General features: G+C 37.3%; 1 protein-coding gene across 1 annotated transcript; it reads right to left on the bottom strand.

Annotated features, from left to right (window-relative positions):
• Positions 1-6,823: 6,823 nt before the first annotated feature.
• Positions 6,824-9,442, bottom strand: LOC140159480 (uncharacterized). Its single transcript, XM_072182968.1, has 2 exons — positions 8,708-9,442; positions 6,824-7,987 (listed from the first exon to the last, which is right to left on the bottom strand). Exons 1-2 carry the CDS (start codon positions 9,440-9,442, stop codon positions 6,896-6,898), a joined length of 1,827 nt encoding a protein of 608 aa, XP_072039069.1. The 3' UTR covers positions 6,824-6,895.
• Between the last annotated feature and the right edge of the window lie 13,457 nt (positions 9,443-22,899).

Below are 22,899 nucleotides of genomic sequence, written 5' to 3'. Positions count from 1 at the left end.
AACAACATAGGCCTACAAGTGTATAATGTAGCATGTGCACACATTATCATGTTGTAGATGGTGAATCAAGCTGGTCCCTACACATTCCCAAATGAATGCAGTGACCAGCCGGTGTTCACTCAGCTGATTGGCTGGAGGAGGTTAGATTGCATGCAACAACCTTGAAAGTAGAGCATGTCTCTACTGTTTTGCCTGTTGCTAGGGGGATTAATTTGCCTGATGCTTGGGGGATTAATTCCTTGCAAATCCAAAATACACGGAGCAATCTTTTTACAAGGTGTGTGCAACAGGCAATTGCTTTATCCGTCTTTATGGCCTGTGCTGGTCTGGTGGGTGGGAGTGGGGTGTTGCTGGGTGGGTTTGTTGGGTTCAGGTGGGCCGGGGAGGAGGAGGGGGGGGGGTAAATCCATGTGTCTGATAGGTAGGGGTCACTGAGCAGATTTCCATCTTGTAATAATGTAATGATGTGTACATCCATATCGGGAGGTGGGCTTGTCGGCTGCTGCATGTGTCTCTTTTCATTTGTTGGCCTTGGGTGGATGCCGGACTCGTCCCGGGTCCCGGTCGCTTGGGGTCGTCACCGGGTTGCCTGGTTTGGGAATGTTTTCTGTATTCCTTCATGTAGGCAATGTGGCTTGGGGATGTTTTGGAGTGGCCTCCACGTGGCATGGGTCTGGTTTTTGTTTCTGGCCGGTGGGTGGGGGAAGACACGTGTGGTGGCTGGCAGGTGCATCCTTGTAATGTGGATGTACACACAATGTGTTTAAACAGTGCAATAGTATATCTTTTTATGACTGTAATTGCCCCAATGGGTTGGAGGAGTCACACCTTTTGGTGATAGTGTCTTGATGCTTCTGACTCTTCCTGGCTAGCCCATTGGGTCTATTTTTACTTTTGTTTCCTTTTGTATGTATTGCGTAATTTTACTTTGGTTTTTGATGTATTTTTAGCCGAATTTGTAAAATAAAAAATAATAAAATAATTGCTTGGAAAATTGCCTCGTGTATGTCGGCCTTATGTGTGGCAACCAGAACATTTTGTCTACCTCTCTGTTTAAACAGACAAGGATGTCAAAATCCTTCCCGAATAGGAAAATAACAGCTTAGTACGACACTGGACGAATCCAACGAGCCAAGTGATGGTCAGAATTTAGTCGGCCATGACTGGGTCTCGCCCGGTCTCCGGCTCACCAAACTGGTGTTGTGACCGCCCAATTGGGTGGATTAAACTGAGCCGCTTAAAAATCGATGTTATGTTGTATTGTGTTGTAAACTTTCATCATTCTAATACGTGATGAAATCAAGGACGCATCATTTCATATTTTAGGTGGGATATACCCGACGGGGACCCCGATGGCTGCCATTGAGGTATAGGAATGCGTGAAATTGGATTCGTCTATATAGAGTATTGCCATAGGCCTATAGAGCGTCTCTGGTATCCCTTTCACTTGCGACCTCGTAGATTGTAGACCGACTTCCACGCGACCGGGCCCTACCCGCCCTAATTCCCATGCTTATTCCCATGCTTATTCCCCGCCACGCGCTCGGCCGCGCCACACAGTGTCAACACCCTGTATTATAAATATTTTTTGCATAGCTCCATACTCCGTTGGTGAAATCAATATTCTATTGTTGACATAGATTGTTTACATATGCATTGTGAAATACACGTGTGATCGAATGTTCAATACAAGCACCTGGATTTTAGGTGAATGGGCTATTTGTGTTCCTTTATATAATTGTAATTCTCAAAATTAAATATATCACAATTTTAACTTACGATTTAAAAATCGTTACGCCAAAAATGCATTAAAAATGTATCCAGAGCCAACAGCAATGGTCGCTAATTAGTGTATTGCATTTCAAGTTAGTGTATTGGAAACAAAACCTGGGGTTTACCTCAAAAGAAATCGAATTTCCTTGTAATAGCAACACCATACTAGAGCATGCGCAAATCGTAATAATTTGTAAAATAGAACTTGGTGGTATCTCACATGATAGTCGTACTATGCTTAGCCTGAGTCGCTCGGCCTATCTCGAACAAAATCGCCATGCGTAGCTATTGAAAAACGAGAGGATTCGCCGTACTATCACGGCAATTTTTGACACGAAGATATAGGGATGATGACGCGCTGTGCGCCATCCATGTCAAAGAATCTCTCATAAACGACATCAAATGTGCCACAATTATTGGGTATCACGAATCGTTATAATATATGATGTGCAGTTAATATTCATATTTTCTTTTATACAGAGAATGCTTCAGTTTTGACAGGAAATATTTTCTTGAAAACCTTCTCACTCGGTTATTTCAAAAGGTAACCACGCTTCCCTAGAATGTGCAATAAATTAGCATTAAAAATTTTCTTATTTTAACAGCATTCTAGAAACTCTTGTAGTATGGCGAAATGTGGTGCAGCTGCCAACCGGCTGCCAACGAAGTTGCAAAATCCTTGGAATCTGTGATGCGTCATCAAACCTGCCGAACCAGAAACACGCAGCCCAGGGATTACATTATTTCTATGATGTGATAATTTAAAATCATTATGGTTTTGGTGTGATTCCTTGGCTTTCGTGAGACCTACATCAAAAGTGCAGCTGCTACTTTGCACTTTCAAGCCTGTGATGAAGGCACACCGTGATGAAGCACAAGGTCCAAAAGCTTTCAAAGTGTATTATGAAGACTGGAACAATTTTGTAATTGGTAATCGCTACAGGTCGTGAAAGGTCATACAGAGTTTAAAATTTAAGAATGCTCAAAATTTACCATTATACTGTGTTGAAATATAAATGAGTGCAAGGATTTCAAAACTGTAGGCCCTATATTAATTTAAATAGTTTGTGCTATTTAGTGACTGTGCATAGGCCTATTTATGAGCTCTGGCGGAAGGGTAAAATGGGGGGGGGTTAGCGAGCCGAAAGTGTGTGTGTGTGGGGGGGAGCAATTTTTGGCAAGCCGAGATAGTGTTGGGGCAACGCGGCGATTTTTGGCACACACTTCCTGCCTGGGGCGCTTGAAAACGCTCTTAAACATGTTAAAACTAGGCGGCTTTGGAAAACAGTAGCCTACAGCACATTTTCCTGCTCGCTACGCGCGCAACACGTGTCTCCGTCATGTATTTAAACCAAATTAGATTTATAAATGACGTTTACTTCGAGGACTGTTGATGATATAAAAAATATACATTTTTACTAATTTGCCATAAAATGTGTAGGCCTATTTTGTCGCAAATGTCGAAAAATCAAAATTATTTGATATCAGACAAGCACATCATGATGCAGTCATGTCTACAGTAGAATTCATCTCGACCTTTGCAGGACTTAAACCCCATTAAAAGCTATTAAACCAAGATAACACTCATTGAAACAGCTCAACTGATTAAAGCGGATCTTCTCTGCTTGTGCACATGTGTCTGTTTTACATGTGCGATATCGCAATAAAGCTGGTATTATAGCTTCAGTTGGGTAACCGATTATAAAGGAAACGAAAGGAAACAATGGTATGTGGACCTTTGTTCACGAAATGAGACAATGACCTGCTTTTTGTTAACCAGCATTCTTGAAAATGAGCAACATAATGATTGTTGACTTAACACGGTTTGGAAATAATTTCTTCATATTTTTGGTGTTATCTGTCGTTTACATATCCTTCCTAAAACACAAAAGTGCGACCCTCTCCAAACACCTAAATTAGCTAAAAATTTAGGACATGTTACAAAACTATATTTTCTAGAATTTCATAGAATAGTTTAAATGTAGCTTGTACCGTTTTTTTGGGGCATCCTTCAGAACGGAGCGGTCCGTTACCAATATAGCTCAATATTTTCGGTCAAATCTCCATTCAATTAACACGGGGCCGGGAGTTGGCTAGCTATGAGCTAGCTATGCTTTGCCCTCACTCATATTCTACGAAAGTGCGACCCCTTCTGAACATCTAACCTAGCTGTAATTTTAGGTCATGTTAGAGAAATATATTTGCTAGAAGTTTGGAGAATAGTTTAAATATTGGCCGGTTATTTTTCACACAGTGATGTTAACTAGGCAATGCCCATATACCTATAACATACACCATACTGCAGTTACTGTCCGTTTTCCTATACACAATACACAGTGCTCTTTCCCATTGACGCGTGACCTCTACAAAATAGCCCCACGTTAAAACTATGGGGATATGACTAGTTAACGTCGCAGTGTGAAAAATAACCGGCCAATATTAAAAGTACTCTTCTAAAGTTCTAGAAAATATAGTTTTTTAACATGTCCTAAATTTTAGCTAATTTAGATGTTTGGAAATATTCGTACTTTGGTGTTTTAGTTAATGTTATAGGTAATAGTACATTGCCTAGTTAACGTCGCTGTGTGAAAAATAACCGGCCAATATTAAAAGTACTCTTCTAAAATTCTAGACAATATAGTTTTGTAACATGTCCTAAATTTTTAGCTAATTAGGTGTTTGGAGAGTGTCGTACTTTTGTATTTTAGGAAGGATATGTAAACGACAGATAACACCAAAAATATGAAGAAATTATTTCCAAACCGTGTTAAGGTTATTAATTATTTTAAACTGTTGTGATTTGGTAGTTCACAACATCTTACGAATGGTAGTGAGCTTTGGCAAAAACTGCATTGCTCAATTCATAGCGAGCGTGTAGAAGAATTAAAATATCACAAATATACTTTTATAGGTGCTGCGGTTCTTGAGTTTCGTTGTAAAGAGGGCTGAAACAACAACACTTTTGTAAAAATGTACATAACTCATTAACAACAATAAATTAAGCAAGTTTGCAAAGTATAAGATTTGTAGAATGAACTTTTGCAAAACATCAAGGTGTTAATTTTCAATAATATATTGATCTAGATAATGCCAATCGATTTTTAGGTTGCTTCGACCAACAATACCTCGTCTACCCTTAAGTCAACAATCATTATGTTGCTCATTTTCAAGAATGCTGGTTTACAAAAAGCACGCCATTGTCTCATTTCGTGAACAAAAGTACACATACCATTGTTTCCTTTCGTTTCCTTTATAATCGGTTACCCAACTGAAGCTCAATACAAACTTTATTGCGATATCGCACATGAAAACAGTCACATGTGCACAGCCAGAGAAGATCCGATTTAATCAGTTGAGCTGTTTCAATGAGTGTTATCTTGGTTAATAAGGTTATTAATTATTTTAAACTGTTGTGATTTGGTAGTTCACAGCATCTTACGAATGGTAGTGAGCTTTGGCAAAAACTGCATTGTTCAATTCATAGCGAGCGTGTAGAAGAATTAAACTATCACAGATATACTTTTATAGGTACTGCGGTTCTTGAGTTACATTGTAAAGAGGGATGAAAGAACAACACTTTTGTAAAACGTACATAACTCATTAACAACAATAAATTAAGCAAGTTTGCAAAGTTTACGATTTGTAGAATGAACTTTTGCAAAACATCAAGGTGTTAATTTTCACTAATTGATCTATAGATAATGAAAATCGATTTTTAGGTTGCTTCGACCAACAATACCTCGTCTACCCTTTATAGCTTTTAATGGGGTTAAGTCCTGCAAAGGTCGAGATGAATTCTACTGTAGACATGACTGCATCATGCTGTTTGTAGAGGTCACGCGTCAATGGTGAGAGCACTGTGTATTGTGTATAGGAAAACGGACAGTAACTGCAGTATGTTCTACGTATTCAGAATGCAATTCGATATGTCTGATGTGCTCTCATGTGAGTCATGTCCCACAAAACATATGGTCCAGCGGCTCATCTCAAGGATTTGAAAACCAAGCATGAATAAAAGCTATGACAACGACTCGGAAAAGTAGGTAGGGGCCTACCCCCAAGGCCTACCATTATAAATCACAAAGAACAGAACTTTTTCTTTTTCCTATACCATGCAGGAATAGGGCCTAGTACATAGTGATGATTTTGGTCAAATTGCAATGTGTAACAAATCTTAAAGTTGCTATCATAAAACTGTAGTTTCATAATATGTAGTTTTTAGTGCAATTTAAAGTGTGCAGTATAGTCTCCCAGCTGAATAATGTATGTTATCAATTTTGTGTGTGGTATTTATTTGATAAGAATAATGTATTATTGCTGTTGTGTATAATTTTGTTGGTGTGTGGGAGGCTCATGGATGTGTTTACATCGATAGCTATCGATGAGTCTCTTACACACTCTACACATGCATCTCCATCTTTGGATGGTAATGAACACTGGTTTAGTGTGCTTTTGTTATATATTAGTGCCATTTTTATCATGTAAAACTGTATTTTTTTTTATCTTGCTGTATATTTATTTATTGATGATGCCGGTGTGAGGTGCACTGACGATCCCCCTTGGGGATTTTGTCGGTGGGCCTCTCACTGGTGTTAGGGACGCACCATTAGATTCTCAGGGTGGGGGTAGGAAGTTTTTCAACAAAAAAACTTCACCCACTACATGAGCAAAAAAAAAACTTTCCCCACCAACACTAAAAAACCCCAAAAAACCTCTCCCCACCTAACTGTGTATAATCACAGATATTGGAACACATCTGTGGTATAATGCATGAAATTAAAAAAATGCCGCCAAAGGCGGCGAAAAAACCCCAAACTTTTTTCTTCCCCCGACCCCAACTTCCTACCCCCCCCCCTGAGTATCAAATGGTGCGTCCCTTACTCTTGCAGTTGTTTGCTTGCAGCTGGTCTGCTATTTTATGCTTTGTATTGTTTGTATAGGCCTAATTCTTAAGTTTAAATCATCTGTAAAGCGCATTGAGGAATCTGAGATTCACAATGCGCTATATAAATACTGTTTTATTATTATTTTTATCAAATGAATGAACCTTCTTCTGAACCTTCTGAAGTTGTAGTCAGCAGGGCGAAAACCGCAAATCGCTAACTATTTGGTGACCTGCAAGCTAGAGGTTTTTCTTGAATATGTCTAAAGATGGGGCTGATATAGTGGTTTGAGTGAGGGAATTCCATGCCCTTCCAGTTCTTGGGAAAAATGAGTTTTTATAGACGTCCTTCTTGATGAATGGAATTTCAACATGTAGGTGGTGGTTTCTTCTCAAACCCGCAGCAGAAGAAGTTTGAATATAGGCTTCTTTGTTGATTCCTACCAACTCATTTTGGATTTTGTAAAACATAGCTAAACGATTTCTCTCCCTTCTGACAGCTAGAGTGTCCCATCCGAGATCTTCCAGCATTTGAGTGACACTACTTTCTCTTTGGTAACCCCCTGTGCAAAATCTTGCAGCTTTTCTCTGCACACTTTCAATCTTCTTTATGAGTCCCGCCCTGTATGGGTCCCATGCACCCGCAGCATCCCCTAAGACTGGCCGGACGAACGTTAGATATGCAGTAGACTTCACTTCCCCCGGACAAAACCACAAGTTTCTCCTCAGGAAACCCAGAGTCCGGTTTGCTTTGTTAACTGTGTTTGTAACATGTTCTCCCCAGTTCAGCTTGTTATCCAGCTGCACCCCTAAGTAAGGATTTGAGTTTGGCTGCTGTAAAACTTGCCCGCAGAAAATATAGTCTCTGTGTGGAGGGTTTCTCTTCAAGGAAATTTCCATGACCGTGCATTTGGAAGGGTTAAAGCTCATCTTCCAGGTCTCCTGCCATGTCTCAAGAGATTTTAGATCAGCTTGTAGAGAGTCCATGTCCCTTTCATTTGACACTGTAGAGTACACCAGGCAGTCGTCTGCGAAGAGTCTTACTTGGTTGCTCAACATGTCCGGGAGGTCGTTTATATAGGTTAGAAACAACAACGGCCCCAACACCGTCCCCTGTGGTACTCCAGAAAGGACCTCTTTGGGTGATGAAAAATTGCCCTCACATGCAACTCTCTGGGTCCTATTTGATAGGAAACTTCTGATCCATTGATGAAGGTTGTTTCTAATCCCGTAATGATGAAGCTTATTCAGAAGGCGTTCATGAGGAACCTTATCAAAGGCTTTGAGAAGTCTAGAACTGCCATGTGCACTGAATCCCCTTGTTCCAAAGCTCTTGCAATATCATCAACAGTTAAAATGAGTTGAGTTTCAGTGGAGCGCTTAGATCTGAAGCCATGTTGTGAATCAACCAAAATATTATGCTGCTCCAAGTGATCCATAACATGTGAATGTATAATGTGCTCCAGAATCTTGCAGCTGACGCTTGTTAACGAAACGGGTCTATAATTTTCAGGCACGGCTTTGTCCCCTTTTTTAAAGATGCCACAAATGTTTGCCTCCCTCCATTGATGGGGGAGAGTCCCTTGATCAACAGAAGCTTGGAACAAGTCTGTAAATATCGGCGCAAGTTTCTCAGCAAACATTTTGAGAAACCATGGCGGTATCTCATCAGGTCCTGCTGCTTTATTCGGAGACAGTTCTTGGAGTTGCTTTAAAACCCCTTTTCATGAATAATTAAATCTGGAATGTCTTGAATACTGCTACTGCCAAGTGTAGGAATCGCTTCCTTGTCTTCCCTTGTAAAGACACTAGCAAATTGTGCGTTCAATGCCTCTGCTTTTTCCTTCCCATCGCTAATGATATTATTGTTAACTTTGAGATCTGCGACACCGCTTTCACTTTTACCCAGTCTTTTCATGTATGACCAAAACTGCTTGGTGTTCTCTTTCATTGCAGTGGTAAGATTATTTGCAACAAACTCACGCTCGGATTCATTGAGAGATTTCTTAAGTTCTTTCTGGCAAGACAAAAATTTTTTCCAGTCATCACTACTTTGCGACTTTTTCGCCTTGTTAAAAGCCCTCTGCTTCCTGCGTCTGAGTCTGTGGTGTGATCTCTTAAACCATGGCAAACTGTTTGGTTTAGCAGCTGTCTTTGAGGAATATGCTTATTCATGACTGTCTTTATTTCACTTTCAAGATTGTCCCACTTTTCTTGCACAGAGACATTTCCCATGCTAAAATACTTGTCCTTGAAGGTACTCAACTCCTCATTAATCAAATCTTCATTTGCCTTCCGCCTGACGAAGTACTTCCGTCTTGGTTGTCTCTTCCATTTTGCTCTCAAATCTATGTCGGTGATTACCATGTAATGATCACTGAGTCCTGGATCAACTTTGACATCTCTCACAAGACTTGAATTATTAGTGAATACAAGATCCAAGATACTGTCTTTTCTTGTAGGTTCCAACACATGCTGGTTTAAACCAAAACCTGTTGTAGTCTCAAGAAGCAGCTCTGCTGTGGATTTAGATGCGGGGTGATCGCGGATGACTGTGCTATTTTTCCAGTCAATATTTGCTTGATTGAAGTCGCCTGCCAGGATAATGTTATAGCCCTTGCCTTTCTTTTCAATTTTGTCAAGAGAAACCTCAAGATCGGTGACAAATTTTACATTGTCATGTTTATGTTTATAACCGGTGCCAATCAGTAGCGAGTGGCGCCCCTGGAGTTCAAGTTGGTTCCACATGAGTTCATTTTCTGTTTCAAATTCTTCCCGCCTTGTCATGATGAGATCCTTCTTGCACGCAAGTAGAACTCCACCATGGATCCCCTCTTGCCTATCCTTCCTAAACACATCATACGAGTCCGGGAGGATTTCAGAATTTTAATGTTCGGCGAAAGCCAAGTTTCGGTGCCTTGAATGATATCAGGTTTATATTGTTCAATAAGCACTTTGATATCGGCCGATTTGTTACCAATACTCTGGAAGTTCAGTAACATAATACGTATTGATTCCCTGCTACTCTTCTTTGTTTTTGCTTTATCGTAACATGTTTTGACTATTATATGAGTGCACTCCTACTCAGAACTTATCTAAATTGATTTAAATCACTTTGATATGGGACTAAAACTGAATCATTCAGACTATATTACATGAAGCATAACATTAACTTCCAAAACTTTTTCTTTTTAAGAAAAGCGAAAAACTACCTGCTTAAGGGCCAAGTTTGGGAAAATCAACAACAGGTTCATTTTCTTGAGATGATAAAATAAAAAAAGAGAGCAAAAGTTCAATTTAGTGAATATAGTTTATCTTTTTTTATACTCGAAACTAATTTCTTCTTTAAACATGTCTATATTTTGGAAAATGGGTTAATATAAGTCTCTTGAGGATAAGGTAATAAAAGCCTGTAATAAAAGGTCCATGGGTAAAGTAGGCACTTTTTTCCGATATCGAAGCCTGTTAATTTCTTCGCAAAAACACCTAATGTAGGCATAAAGCTCAGTAAATTATCCCTTTTTGCCTCCTTGCACAACGCCACCCCCCATATGACCCTTACGCCACGCCAGAGGTCATTATAGCTATTAATTATTGCCTCTAAAACCCCAATGTGCTAAAACCCGAAAACAATTTTGTTTTTAAATTGCGCGCCTTGAAACTGATTGACACTGATTGGGTGACGAGCTATGTATAGTAGAAAAATCAGTTGACAGAAGAAACTTTAGAAAGATTTTTAAAATTGCACTTTTTAGCAAGATATTTGGGTAATTGCTTTGAAATAAAAGCCTATTTACTGATTGCTGATGATGAATGTGTTGCCAAGAAAAAAGTGGCATATAAGCAGTGTGATAAGATGTGAAAACAAAGGCGAAAACTGACGCGTTTACTGAATACTGGTCTGCATGCAGCTGCATGCATGCATGTGCTGGACATGACGGTGCGAGTGCAGAATTTGGCAACTTCCAGGCCGGGGATCTTGCATAAATATTATTAAGTTGCAGGTTGTCTGCATCGCTTTAGACTAAAGTTTAGTGTAAGTCAAACATTCTCATACTTATTATGTAACTTGCCTTTATTATGTTTATGATTTCGAACGTTTCATGATTTTTGTCGAGTCAAATTTTTGACTCGGTCTCGGACCCAGACTCAGTATTTCGTGATCCTAGCAGTAGCACGCCTCCTTTTAATTATTACATTTTTCAGAAGATATCCATGAAAAAAACTTATTCCCAAAATTTCAGTTGATTCTGCTTTTGAGTTTAAGTGACCGTTCAGAAACACTTGTAAGGGGGGGCTGATGCAATAAAATTTCATTGTGAAAATTTTTCAGGCCCCCCCCCATTTACAGACCTCAAAATTTTCAGGGCCCCCTTTTTTAAATGAAATTTATGGGTTATTTATTTAAGGTAGTATGAACGGTAGCCTACGGTGTCATGCTCAGATTTGCTTGAAAATGATACAGAATGTGGAGATCGGTGAGAAAAACTCACCTGCCTATGTAATTTTTTGTGATTGGAAAACTCCATAGACTTTGCACACGGCATGTTTTTGGCATGTTGCCAAGTTCTTCAAATCAGCTTAATTTTTGAAAACAAGTAATTTGTTTAAATGTGATTTTCTCTCCTTTATACCCAATGCATAAATCTGTTTTTGGCCACGCGTTTTGAACTCGCCACCCAAAAATGGTGGTTTTGTTACACTTTTCCAAATCAAGACTCATTCAAATTGTTATGTCTCTGCTTAAACAAAAGGTATTGTAGTGTGTTTGGTGTCATTTTGTAGCTAAATATGTGCCTTAACAGACCTCCAAAGGAGAATTATTTATCAGCTAAGATAGTGAAGTTACAGTTGTTTGAGTGCAGAATGGCCGAGGTGGTTGTTGAGGCGGTGGCGGTTGAGGCGGTGGCGGTTGAGTGTGTGTGTGCGCGTTGGATCAACTGATCATATCTTTGCATCCACATGGGCTACAGACATGGTTAAGAGCTCTTTGGAAAGATTATCAATTATGCTAATTGTTTTTAATAATTTAGAACTCTTTATGATTGGTTTAGTCAATAAAATGCAAATTTTTATGTACAAAACTACCCGTTTTCATATTAAACACTGTAGTAAGTAAGGCTGTGAGTGAGTCCCGGGAATTCGAGTCCCGCCCGATAATCCTATTACCAGGGAAGGAAATTCCCTGCCCGGGTACCCAAAATTTAAAAAAAAAGAAGTTTTTTTTCGGTTTTGTAGTGTCTCTGGACCTAGACCTAAATGCTAGGATCATGGTTGACATAAAAATAAAAAAAAATGAATTTTGCACATTGAATTTGAATGCATTTTGATATCATTAATAGAGTATGACATGAAAACTATGTATCAATTTTCATATTAAAATTACAAAACAATATGTGTAAAATTCAATTTTTTATTTTTTTTTTAGGTCAACCATGATCCTAGCATTTAGGTCTAGGTCCAGAGACACTACAAAACTTTATTTATTTATTTTTTTTGTTGCAATTTGGTACCCGGTTACCCGCCGAAAAATGCACGGGTACCGGGCACAAAATTACCGAAAATCACACCCCTAGTAGTAAGCAATGCGGATGTCTTCAAAATCAAAAAGTTGCTGTAAATTTTTAATTACTTATCCTATCATAGTCAAAGTTTACATTTTCTGAGAGGATCAAAGATCACGCCATCTACAGTCGTCAGAAACCTTGGTGTCTATTTTGATAGCACAATGTCACTTAATTCTCACATTGACAACCTTCGCCGCTGTATTTTATTCCACATCAGAAATATCTGGCGAATCCGGAGATTTATTGATTCAGACACATGTCATCACACAGTTCGTGCTTTGGTCATTTCACGCCTTGATTACTGCAACGCGCTTTATACTCGCCTGTCATCTAAGAATATGAGCCGTTTGCAACGCCTACAGAACAGTGCAGCGCGTGTTATATATACTGTTGGTCGTCGAACTGAAGCTGCGCCATTAATATCAAAACTGCACTGGCTTCCTGTGGCACACAGAGTAACTTTTAAGATCTTGCTTCTTGTGTACAAGGCACTTCATGATCAATCACCTGCTTATATTGCTCAAATGTTCTCTTATTATGTTACTGCTCGCCCACTCAGATCTTCAAATGATCCTTCACGTCTTGCAATTGACAGATTCAACTCTGTTGCTGGAGAACACAGGTTTCCTGTTGTTGCTGCCAAAGCATGGAATGGTCTACCACAACACATTAGGGGAGCCTCATCTACAATCACTTTCAAGAAACTCTTAAAAACACACTTGTTCTGACTTTCTGGTTGTTATTGCTTATGTATTTTGCTCATGTTATTTTTGTAAACGCAATGTTGCTTTGGCGAATTGCGTCCTAAGAAACTTTTGTATGTACATGTATGTATATGGTCGCATGTCACAAATAGGTCACCCAAAAATGGAGGAGCCGTAACATGAAAATGCTTTCTTCCCACTTCAAGTATGATTTATTCTAAAAGTATGATACCTATTTTAGATAGTTTGGTGTCATTTTGTAGATAATTATGTTCTTTGTCAAATACAAAAATCCCCAAGTCAATTGGACAACTACTTTGAGAGTTATACTTCAATGTAACATGTGTCAATGGAGGAGCCGGGGCGGGTGAGCCGGGGCGGGTGAGCCCCATAGGGTTGTACACAAAATTGTGAAAATATGGCAAACTTCAAACCTTTGTATCTTAAAAAGTACAACTAGCATGGACCACAAATTGCACATATATCATCCTGGATTGTAAATCTACCTCATAGTAGATCAACTGAAACAAAAGATGTAACTAATTAATTGCCTAATTAATTGCTAATTAAGACAATTTCCCTATATGTTACTGTACAAAGTATGCACATAATGCTCCGACATTTCTAAATGGCCTATCTCTTGCCTGAGTCACCCTGCTTATTTAAAAGTACACATATTTTTAAGGAAATTTGATGAGGAATTCAATTTTACTATTAGTTTTAGTGCCAGACATGGAGGAAAAAAGTTTTGATTGATAATGTCATACAAATTGTAAAATTATTTTACAATTTTGACCACCCTGTATGTTTAACTAAGGGATACCAAACTCTTTCTTCCTAATTTGTTTGAAGGGCCCATGTAATGTCTTTCTGAATCCATATTTATTTTGAGCTACATAGCTTTCATAAAAAAAATATGGGGTTTACCATGACAATAAAGATGCTAATTTTGTTGATGTTCCACCCTGTATATTTCTTACCCACCCTGTATTATGATGTTACACTTTGTTGATTTGGCATCCTTGTAATATAAGCTTTTCAGAAATATATACTTTTAATGGTCTAAAATGTATCCATTAAAAGTTGTATTGAAGTGAATCAAAATTGGTGATATTTTTATCATTTAACATTATGTTACACAAAAGATGACCAATTCATGACATGCGACCATATGTATGTACATGTATGTATAATCTAAATATGGACTTACTTTTTCTGTATGGGTTAGGGGTAAAATGTTTCAGTTCAAAATATGTTTAATCGTAAAAAAATTTGAACATATTTTGGGACACCCTGTATTCCGAGCTTACCAAACAGCTGTGATTTTTTTCTTCCAAAGTCAGTAGGCTCCCCCTAACCTCTAACCAAATCAATGTTGTTTACTTTCAGTTTATAATTGCAAGTTAGTAACAAGCAATGCATCAAGTGACCCATTTTTATTTGGAATTTTTTATTCCACCCTGTATAACTTCAAGGTCACCCTGTACAATGAGTTGAAATGTGTATATTTAAATTACTTTTGCCTTCAGCTTTCCAAAAATGTATACTTTTGCTAGTTTAGGGTTGATAGTTGTGGAGATATTCTAATTTGAAACGTGATTGGTGTAAAAATTCATAATATTTGTGATGTAACGCTAAGGGTGGCGAGTTCAAAACACACAGCCTTTTAAATTTATTTTATTCCAAAAATGCTACTTAATAAAGGACAGCAATTTTTTCCAAGATATTGGCCTTAACAAAGGAGATATAAAATGGTAATGTTAGTACTTTTTTCAATTTTCATGACTTTTTCCTAGAAACACTAAATTACCTAAATTCTAGAATTTTTTTAGAGCTAACTACAGGTCCAATTTCAACAAACAAGGTGTCATATGAAAGGTAATCAAATTTAGAAAATTCTCTCGCCAGCTTTTTTTAATTAAGTGTTTCTATTGTAAGTTATAGGTGTTTCTAAAATTCCCTAAAATCAAAAATTTAAAAATTTATTTTCTAAAAAAGTAAACACTTTATCCAAAAAAGCTGGCGAGAGAATTTAGATATTAAGCTTATAAAGTTTGGAAACCATAGCATACTCCATGTAGGCAAAAAAAAAATTATTATGTGGAAAAATTTAGGTAATTTTCAAAAAATAAAGAAATACATAAGAAATGGTAGAATTTTTTATGAAACTCTAAAAATAGGTGGAGTGAAGACTTATCTTTAGTTTGTTCTAAGTTTTAAATTAATACACAATTCCAATTTGCTATTGTGGCTATTTTGCTGCAAGCTTGATTAGCCGTTCATACTACTTTAAAGTAAAATCATGCTCATTTAATATAGGTTATTTTAATTTATTTCATAGCAGGTTCCCAAATGACTATACATGTAGGGTACTCTGCACTATAACTTTTTAAGTATTAGGCCAAGGAAAGTCGATTTTGAGTGTCCCGTCACCCGCCCTCACTTCATTTTCTGACCCTCACTTGAATTCATTAGTGTGATTTTCCAAAAAATACCAATGAAAACTGGTTATATTTGCAACAAAAAAATTAATATCCCTTTATTTTTTGTGGAAAAATCAAAATCAAAACATACATTTTGCTGTCAACCTTGCAGACTCTTTGTAATATACTTTTGAATCTCATTTGGGCGAAACATTCATCTTCAAGCGAGTGAGTGGCAAATAACAACACATTTTACATCCGTGTTGGCTGTTGGTCATATAATGAAAGGCAGACAAATAATGAATAATGAATAATGAAAAAGTTACCTCACTTGTTTTCAGAAATTATGTGACGGGAAACTCAAAATTGACTGTTTGGGGCCTTAACATGTGGCTTAAAATCTGTGACGATTAATGAAACACTTTAAAAATGTAGAAAATATAAAGAAGATGTGAAACATTCTGCACAGACACAAAATATATTATATTCAGCAATATATTTTGCCAAAAAAATATATTCAGCAATATATATTGCCAAAAGGCAGGTAACATGTGTATTAAATGAAATAAATCAATGTAATTGAGGGAACTGCCTAAGTTAAGGGCTGGGGTATGAGCGTTTGGACAGTATTTATTTTGGGACATTAGAGCACATCAGACATATCAATTGCATTCTGAATACGAAGAATGTCATTCTGATATCAAATAATTTTGATTTTTGAAATTGCAATTTAATACACATTTTATGGCAAATCATTAAAATTGATATTTTTGATATTTAACAGTACTTGAAGTAAACTTTATAAATCTGATGATTTATACTTAAAAGTGTACATGTATGTAGGTGGGATGAAAAGCCGACGTTCAATTGAAAATTTTGACCTGTCGTATTGAAGATATGGATTTTTTCCCCAAACACCAAAAAAAATTAGGTCTTTTTTTTTTTTATATCTATATCTTCAATATGAAAGGTCAAAATTTTCAATTGACCGTCGGCTTTTCCTCCCTGCTACATACACTTTAAGAATATATCATTAGATTTATATAATTTATTTCGAGGACTGTTATATATCAAAAATTTGAAAAATATCAAATTTTTATAATTTGTCATAAAATTTGTATTATATTGTGATTTAAAAAATGAAAATTATTTGATATCAGAAAGACATGCTTCGTATTCAGAATGCAATTCGATAGGTCTGAGGTGCTCTCATGTCCTACAAAAATACTGTCGTAAAACGCATAATAAACGCTCATTTTGGATCCCTTAAGACTTGAAATAGTAATTGAGGTAGCTATTAAGTTGGTCACACATTTTTAAATGAAATGTGACCTCAGATCATCCTGAGAGCAAATAATAAATAATCAAAAATCTACTTCACTTTCTGATATCCTATGACAATGGTTGACCCCTCATTTTGTTTCTAATTTTTAGTACTTTCAGACCCGGTGGGTTCAGTTTGTATTTAAAGGTAGGACGCATGACCGTTCCCGGATTTGAAAATGACCCCCATTTCACGGGGAATCGAGGACATATGTAGCAATTTTACCCCCTATTTTGGGCAAAATCAAGGACAATTTACCCCCAAATAACCCCCCTATTTTTATTATTTCGAGGACACATATCCGCGGCATTTTTATTTCACCCCCTTTTCACAGGGAATCAAGGACATTTTTTCTGGAAAAATACCCCTATTTTTACCATTTCAAGGACGCTTTTGAATTTTGCCCCCTATTTCACGGGGAAATGAGGACAATTTGTTTCAGAGAAATACCCTATCAATTTTGTGTGGAACTATTAAAAAAACGGACAGAAAAAGTACAAAAAACAAAAACTGTAGCGGTAAAACATGAACGACATTTCTTGAAAAGTACCCCTAATTGGAACCATCATGCGTACACTTCGTCAGTGGAGAGTCAACCCACCGGGCTTTCAGATTATTCTACTTGGTCAGGTCTATTGCAAAAACAAATCTCTATTCGAAGAGAATAATTATTACATTACAAGTTCACACTTGTTGCAATTTTTTTATGCGTATTTATCCTGAAAAAAGAGAAATTGTGTGGGTAAAGTTCGGGCTCGTACGTGTTCTTCCCCCGTTTGAAGCGAAATTAATTTTCAAGGCAGCGGGCTATGATGTAAGTAAATGAAGCGGACACTATATCATGCTCTCATTTACCACACAAGTTTGACATTAGCAACAATGAGTTGTACTATTATTTACCATAGCAATACTGCATAACAATATGCAGACTATTTGTTCTCATTTCGGAAACAAAGCCGACACAGTATTGTTCCTATGCGTTTGCTTTGTCCAACTGAAACTATAATAACTATAGCATTGCAATATTGAACAGGGAAATCAGATACATGAGTTTATACATGTACCGTATTTCATCAAATAGTCGCCCCCCTCAAATAAACGCCCCCACCACTTTTTTCAACCACGATGTTTCAAAAATGCCGATATTTCCATGCTATCTTGTGTAGTAAGCTTACCTTTTTTTTTTCTTCAAATTCATGCATTTTAATATCATTTATAGAAAACAAAGTATCAATGAAAACAAAGTATCAATTTTCATATTAAAAACACAAAACTTCATGCAAAATTCAAATTTTTTTTAGGTCAACCATGAATGATCCTAGCATTTAGGTCGAAAGTCAAAAATTTGGGGGTGGGACTTTACTCGGAAGGGGGGACTATACTCGCGTCAGTATGGTAGTTCTTTTGGAGACTAGTCTGATGAGAATTGTATTATACATGTACCTACATGTACCAACAATGGCATTTTGTGATCCACAGCCTCTTCTTCTTCTTGGTTGAGTCCGTAGAGACAGATACATCTGCGACCACATGTAAGTCTGGTCCCCACTTTTCTGAAAAAAAGTTGAGATTTTTGTGACCCTCTCAGATTTTGATGAAAATCCATCAAATAATCTTTTGTGGCCACAATAAAGTCGTACAAAACTTGGGGCATTGCCCTAGGCAATTTCATACCATAGTGAATATGAAAAAAATGCTTAGAACTTTGAAACTACAAAGCTACATTGGCACATTTGATATCAGATAAAATATGTCAACATGCTCTTGAGCTATCTTACAGTTGCATTCCATGCCAACTGAACCAAATTTCTAAAAAGTTGTTAGGGAGGTGACCCCTTCAAGGTTTTGAGATACTTGGTTTGTGGAGGTCTGCAAAGGACCCCAGAGGGTCGATTTAACCACTGGCCTGCTGGCCCTGGCCAGTAGTTTTCTCTGTCGGGCCAGTTGGGATTTTGGCATAGTTTAATATGAAATGACAAACCTGGGTCACTGGATTTGTCCTTGGGCCAGCTGGAAACCTTCCCAGGACCAGCTGATTATTGCTCCTTATGTCTACCCCTGGGACCACAAATGCATGTGTTGTAGTCTGTAATTTTGGCTGCTGCCCTCTATCTACCACTGACTTCCAGACTCCCCACCAGGACTCTTGTTGGTTACTGTCCATCACAGGATGCAGGTAACTTTATTTCTTATTCCTCCTTGTGCACAGGTCAGGCAAAATATCTCCTTGTAGGTGTAACATTATAGATTATTTTGATTACATAATACATTTATTTTTCATATTGTTCTGTTTTTAAAAGGTACTTTCAGTTGGAATATTCTTCCCATTCTCTGACCTTCTGATGTAAATGTAATGTGAAACCTACTATACATGTGTACCGGGCATGTGTACCACTGGCCACATGGATACATCTAGGTGCTATGCTATATGATATATAGGAGAAGGTCACTAACTGTACATGTGTACAGTGTTTGCACATAGACATTGTTTTTGCATGTTTAGTACCGGGGTATAATTTTGCCCAATGATAAAGAAATATTTTCTTGGATCTTTGTTTTTTGTTCTTATTTGTTTACATGGCCTATATTTTGGCAACTAAAGAATAGTAGGCCTATATATATTCATACTATATTCCGGCGGGGGGGGGGCACTCTTATATTTATAATTATGTGTAACCCCGGGTGGTGAATTATAGGGTGGGAGGGCAAAGATTTTTTGGCAGGCCAAAAGGGGGGAGGCAAGTAATGAAAAATAGAAATGGATACATCATGGTCTTAGGCAGGATTTGAAGGTTTGGGCATGTGTAAATTAAAAAAAACTGGATGTGTAGATTTAAGATTTCTGTACAAAGTATAGGCCATGTGGGCAAAAACGGTGTGTACATGTATATTTACAAATTTGGGTGTGTAAAACACTCCCTACGCGGCTGCCTGCCTTAAGAGCCAGTCTCCCTTATTATGTACCCAAATCAGGGGGGTAGTGATACAAAAAAAAATAGTATTTTCTCTAAAAAATAATTTTGGTACATATTAGCACCAACAACTCACATGTAAAATATGGCGTGCACAGCGCCTCGTTCACTTGAAAAATTCTTGAAATTTCAGCCTCTCTGAGCCTTACTTGCAAATGGTAAACTTTGGGGTGCATAACATCGTGCGCCATCATCATCCCAACCTGCATTTTGCATTTTTTTAAAGTACAAAATGGTTACATTACAAAAACCAAGAAAAAAAATTGGGATGTTGATGGCGCACAAATCAGTAAATCCATTGATTTGATGAAAGCGCCCTCGTGCAAACTTCAAAGCATCATAACGGGCTGCGCCATCAAGATCCCAAGTCCGAACAAGTTTGAAATTAAAGACCTCCATGGCAAGTTTCATTTTTCAGCATAAAATTTTTTGGGATTTAGTTTGGCGCACTAGAGTTAACAGAGGTCAAAGGTCAAAATTTCCTATTTTAGCACATTTTGCACGCCTGTATTATTAGCAGCGTCACCTGACTCTCGAATAGGATTTCATTAAAGAAGAGGTAATTCTCTGCAAAAACTGAAAAAATTAGCTTGGGATCTCTTGATCTTCCTTCATTTTTCTGATTTTTGAAAATGGACTTAGCCTCATTTGGAGGTCAATTTGACCTCTTTTGCCCACTAAGCTGCACAATGTGGGCTTTTTACTGCATCACAAAAAGATTGCGCCAACAAGATCCCAATTTTATTTTTCATCGTCTAGCTTCTTTGGCAACCAGTAGACAAAAAACAAGCAACAGCTAATTGGGAGCATGTGGGAGCACTAATATAAAAGAGGTCAAAGGTCACGCTTTGTGCCAAAGTGATGCATATTTGCCTATGTGCAGCACGAAAGTGGAACTTTGACCCGTAATAAAAATGTGCGCCAACAAGATCCCATCTTACTTTTTCAGGGATGATTGGATGAAGGGGCTTATGTATAACTGATAACAAGTAAAAAAAAGTGGGATCATATGGGCGCACTAATTCAATAGAGGTCAAAGTTCATACTTTGTGCCGAATTGGCATTACATTGCCTATGTGCAGCACAAAAGTAGAACTTTGACCCGCATTTAAAATGTGCGCCAACAAGATCCCATCTTACTTTTTGGATGATTGGATAAAGGGGCTTAATGTATAACTGATAACAAGTAATAAAAAATTGGGATCATGTGGCGCACTAATTCATTAGAGGTCAAAGTTCATACTTCATACAAAATTAGGCGATTTTTAGCCTAAAGTTGCGAAGTATTTTGACAATTTTTTTTTACTCTCACCAACTACCATGATGGAATCAGCATCATCTGAAATGCACTCACACAAGTTTCTATGAGACATGTCTGGTGATCCCCATTGAAAAAAATTGGCACAAAGTATGAACTTTGACCTCTATTAATTAGTGCAAATCCAAAAAATACAAATACTTTTTGTGCCACTTTTGAACTTTGACCTCTGTTAATTAGTTATACATAAGATCCCAAAAATCAATCATCCAAAATAAGATGGGATCTTGTTGGAGCACATTTAATGCCGGTCAAAGTTCACTTTTTGCTGCACATGATGCTTTGAAATAATGCCAAGGGGCTTGTGTTTTCATCAAATATTGAATTTGACCTCTATTTTAGTGCGCCCACATGATCCCAATTTTTTTTCTTGTTATCAGTTAAACATTTTGTCCAATCATCCAAAAAGTGAGAATCTTGTTGGTACATTTTTATTGGTCAAGTTCCACTTTCACAGGCAAATATGCATCACTTTGGCACAAAGCTTGACCTTTGACCTCTTTTATATTAGTGCGCCCACATGATCCCAATTAGCTGTTGCTTGTGTTTTATCTACTGGTCGCCAAAGAAGCTAGGCGATGAGTAATAAAATTGGGATCTTGTTGACCTCTTTGTGAAAGGTCAAATAGACCTCCAAAATGATGCTTTTTCAAAAATGAAAAATATAAATGTCAAACTTACTTCTTCAGAAATGCTTGGGATCTTGATGGCACGTGCGAAAATACAATGTTTGAAGTTCCCAAAAAATTTTGCTGAAGCTAAACTTTTATCATTTGCAAGTAAGGCTCAGATTTTTTCTTGGCTGAAATTGTCAACCATTTTTACTTTGAATGCAAAATGCAGGTTGGGATGCACAATGTTATGCTCATATTTTACATGTGCAAGTAAGTTGTTGAAATTTCAAGAATTTTTTAAGCTAATATGTCACCAAAATTGTTTTAGGATATGTACCAAAATTTTTTTTAGAGAAAATTCTTTTTTTGTATCACAGATGGGTACATAATAAAGGAGATTGGCTCTTAAGCCCTTGGGATACATATTCATTCACTTCTACGCGGCTCAGTGGTAAGGATGCTGACCAGGGGCGGATCCAGGATTTCGAGAAAGGGGGGACACTCCTGAAAATGTGACCCAATCGAGCATAGCGAGCATAACGAGCGAAACGTCCTAACGGCAAGGGGGAAGATTTATTGAAATAAATTTGAAATAAATGTAACATACCTTTAATTTGTGGGTTATTTAACAACATTCTTGGAGGATACTTCGTGGCAAACATCTATGACTTTCCCATAGTCAATTTTGATATCCTTGTGAATAAAAAAGAGCATTAAGGCATATTAAGGTAGTATGAACGGCTAATCAAGCTTGCAGCAAAATAGCCACAATAGCAAATTGGAATTGTGTATTAATTCAAAACTTAGAACAAACTAAAGATAAGTCATCACTCCACCTATTTTTAGAGTTTCATAAAAATTTTACCATTTCTTATGTATTTCTTTATTTTTGAAAATTACCTAAATTTTTCCACATTATAATTTTTTTTTTGCCTACATAGAGTGTGCTATGGTTTCCAAACTTTCAAGGATGGTGTATAAGCTTAATATCTAAATTCTCTTGCCAGCTTTTTTGGATAAAGTGTTTAATTTTTTAGAAAATTAATTTTTAAATTTGTGATTTTAGGGAAATGTAGAAACACCTATAACTTAAAATAGAAACACTTAATTAAAAAAAGCTGGCGAGAGAATTTTCTAAATTTGATTACCTTTCATATGACACCTTGTTTGTTGAAATTGGTCCTATAGTTAGCGCCAAAAAAATTCTAGAATTTAGGTTATTTAGTGTTTCTAGAAAAAGTCAAGAAAATTGAAAAAAGTACTAACATTATCCCAGGGGGGGCACTTCAGTATGAAATGGATATAGGTGTAGGGCTGGCACT

This window comes from Amphiura filiformis, chromosome 8 (assembly GCF_039555335.1).
Source record: "Amphiura filiformis chromosome 8, Afil_fr2py, whole genome shotgun sequence".
In the NCBI taxonomy this organism is placed as follows: Eukaryota; Metazoa; Echinodermata; class Ophiuroidea; order Amphilepidida; family Amphiuridae; genus Amphiura; species Amphiura filiformis.
Note: the sequence above shows the minus strand (reverse complement) of the source record. Positions and strands in the feature narration are given on the sequence as shown.

Coding starts and splice junctions, on each gene's coding strand:
- LOC140159480 (XM_072182968.1), bottom strand. CDS start 9,442: ATGACAAGGCGGGAAGAATTTGAAACAGAAAATGAACTCATGTGGAAC. Junction 7,988..8,707: donor CAAGGCGAAAAAGTCGCAAA/GTAGTGATGACT, acceptor TGATATTGCAAG/AGCTTTGGAACAAGGGGATT.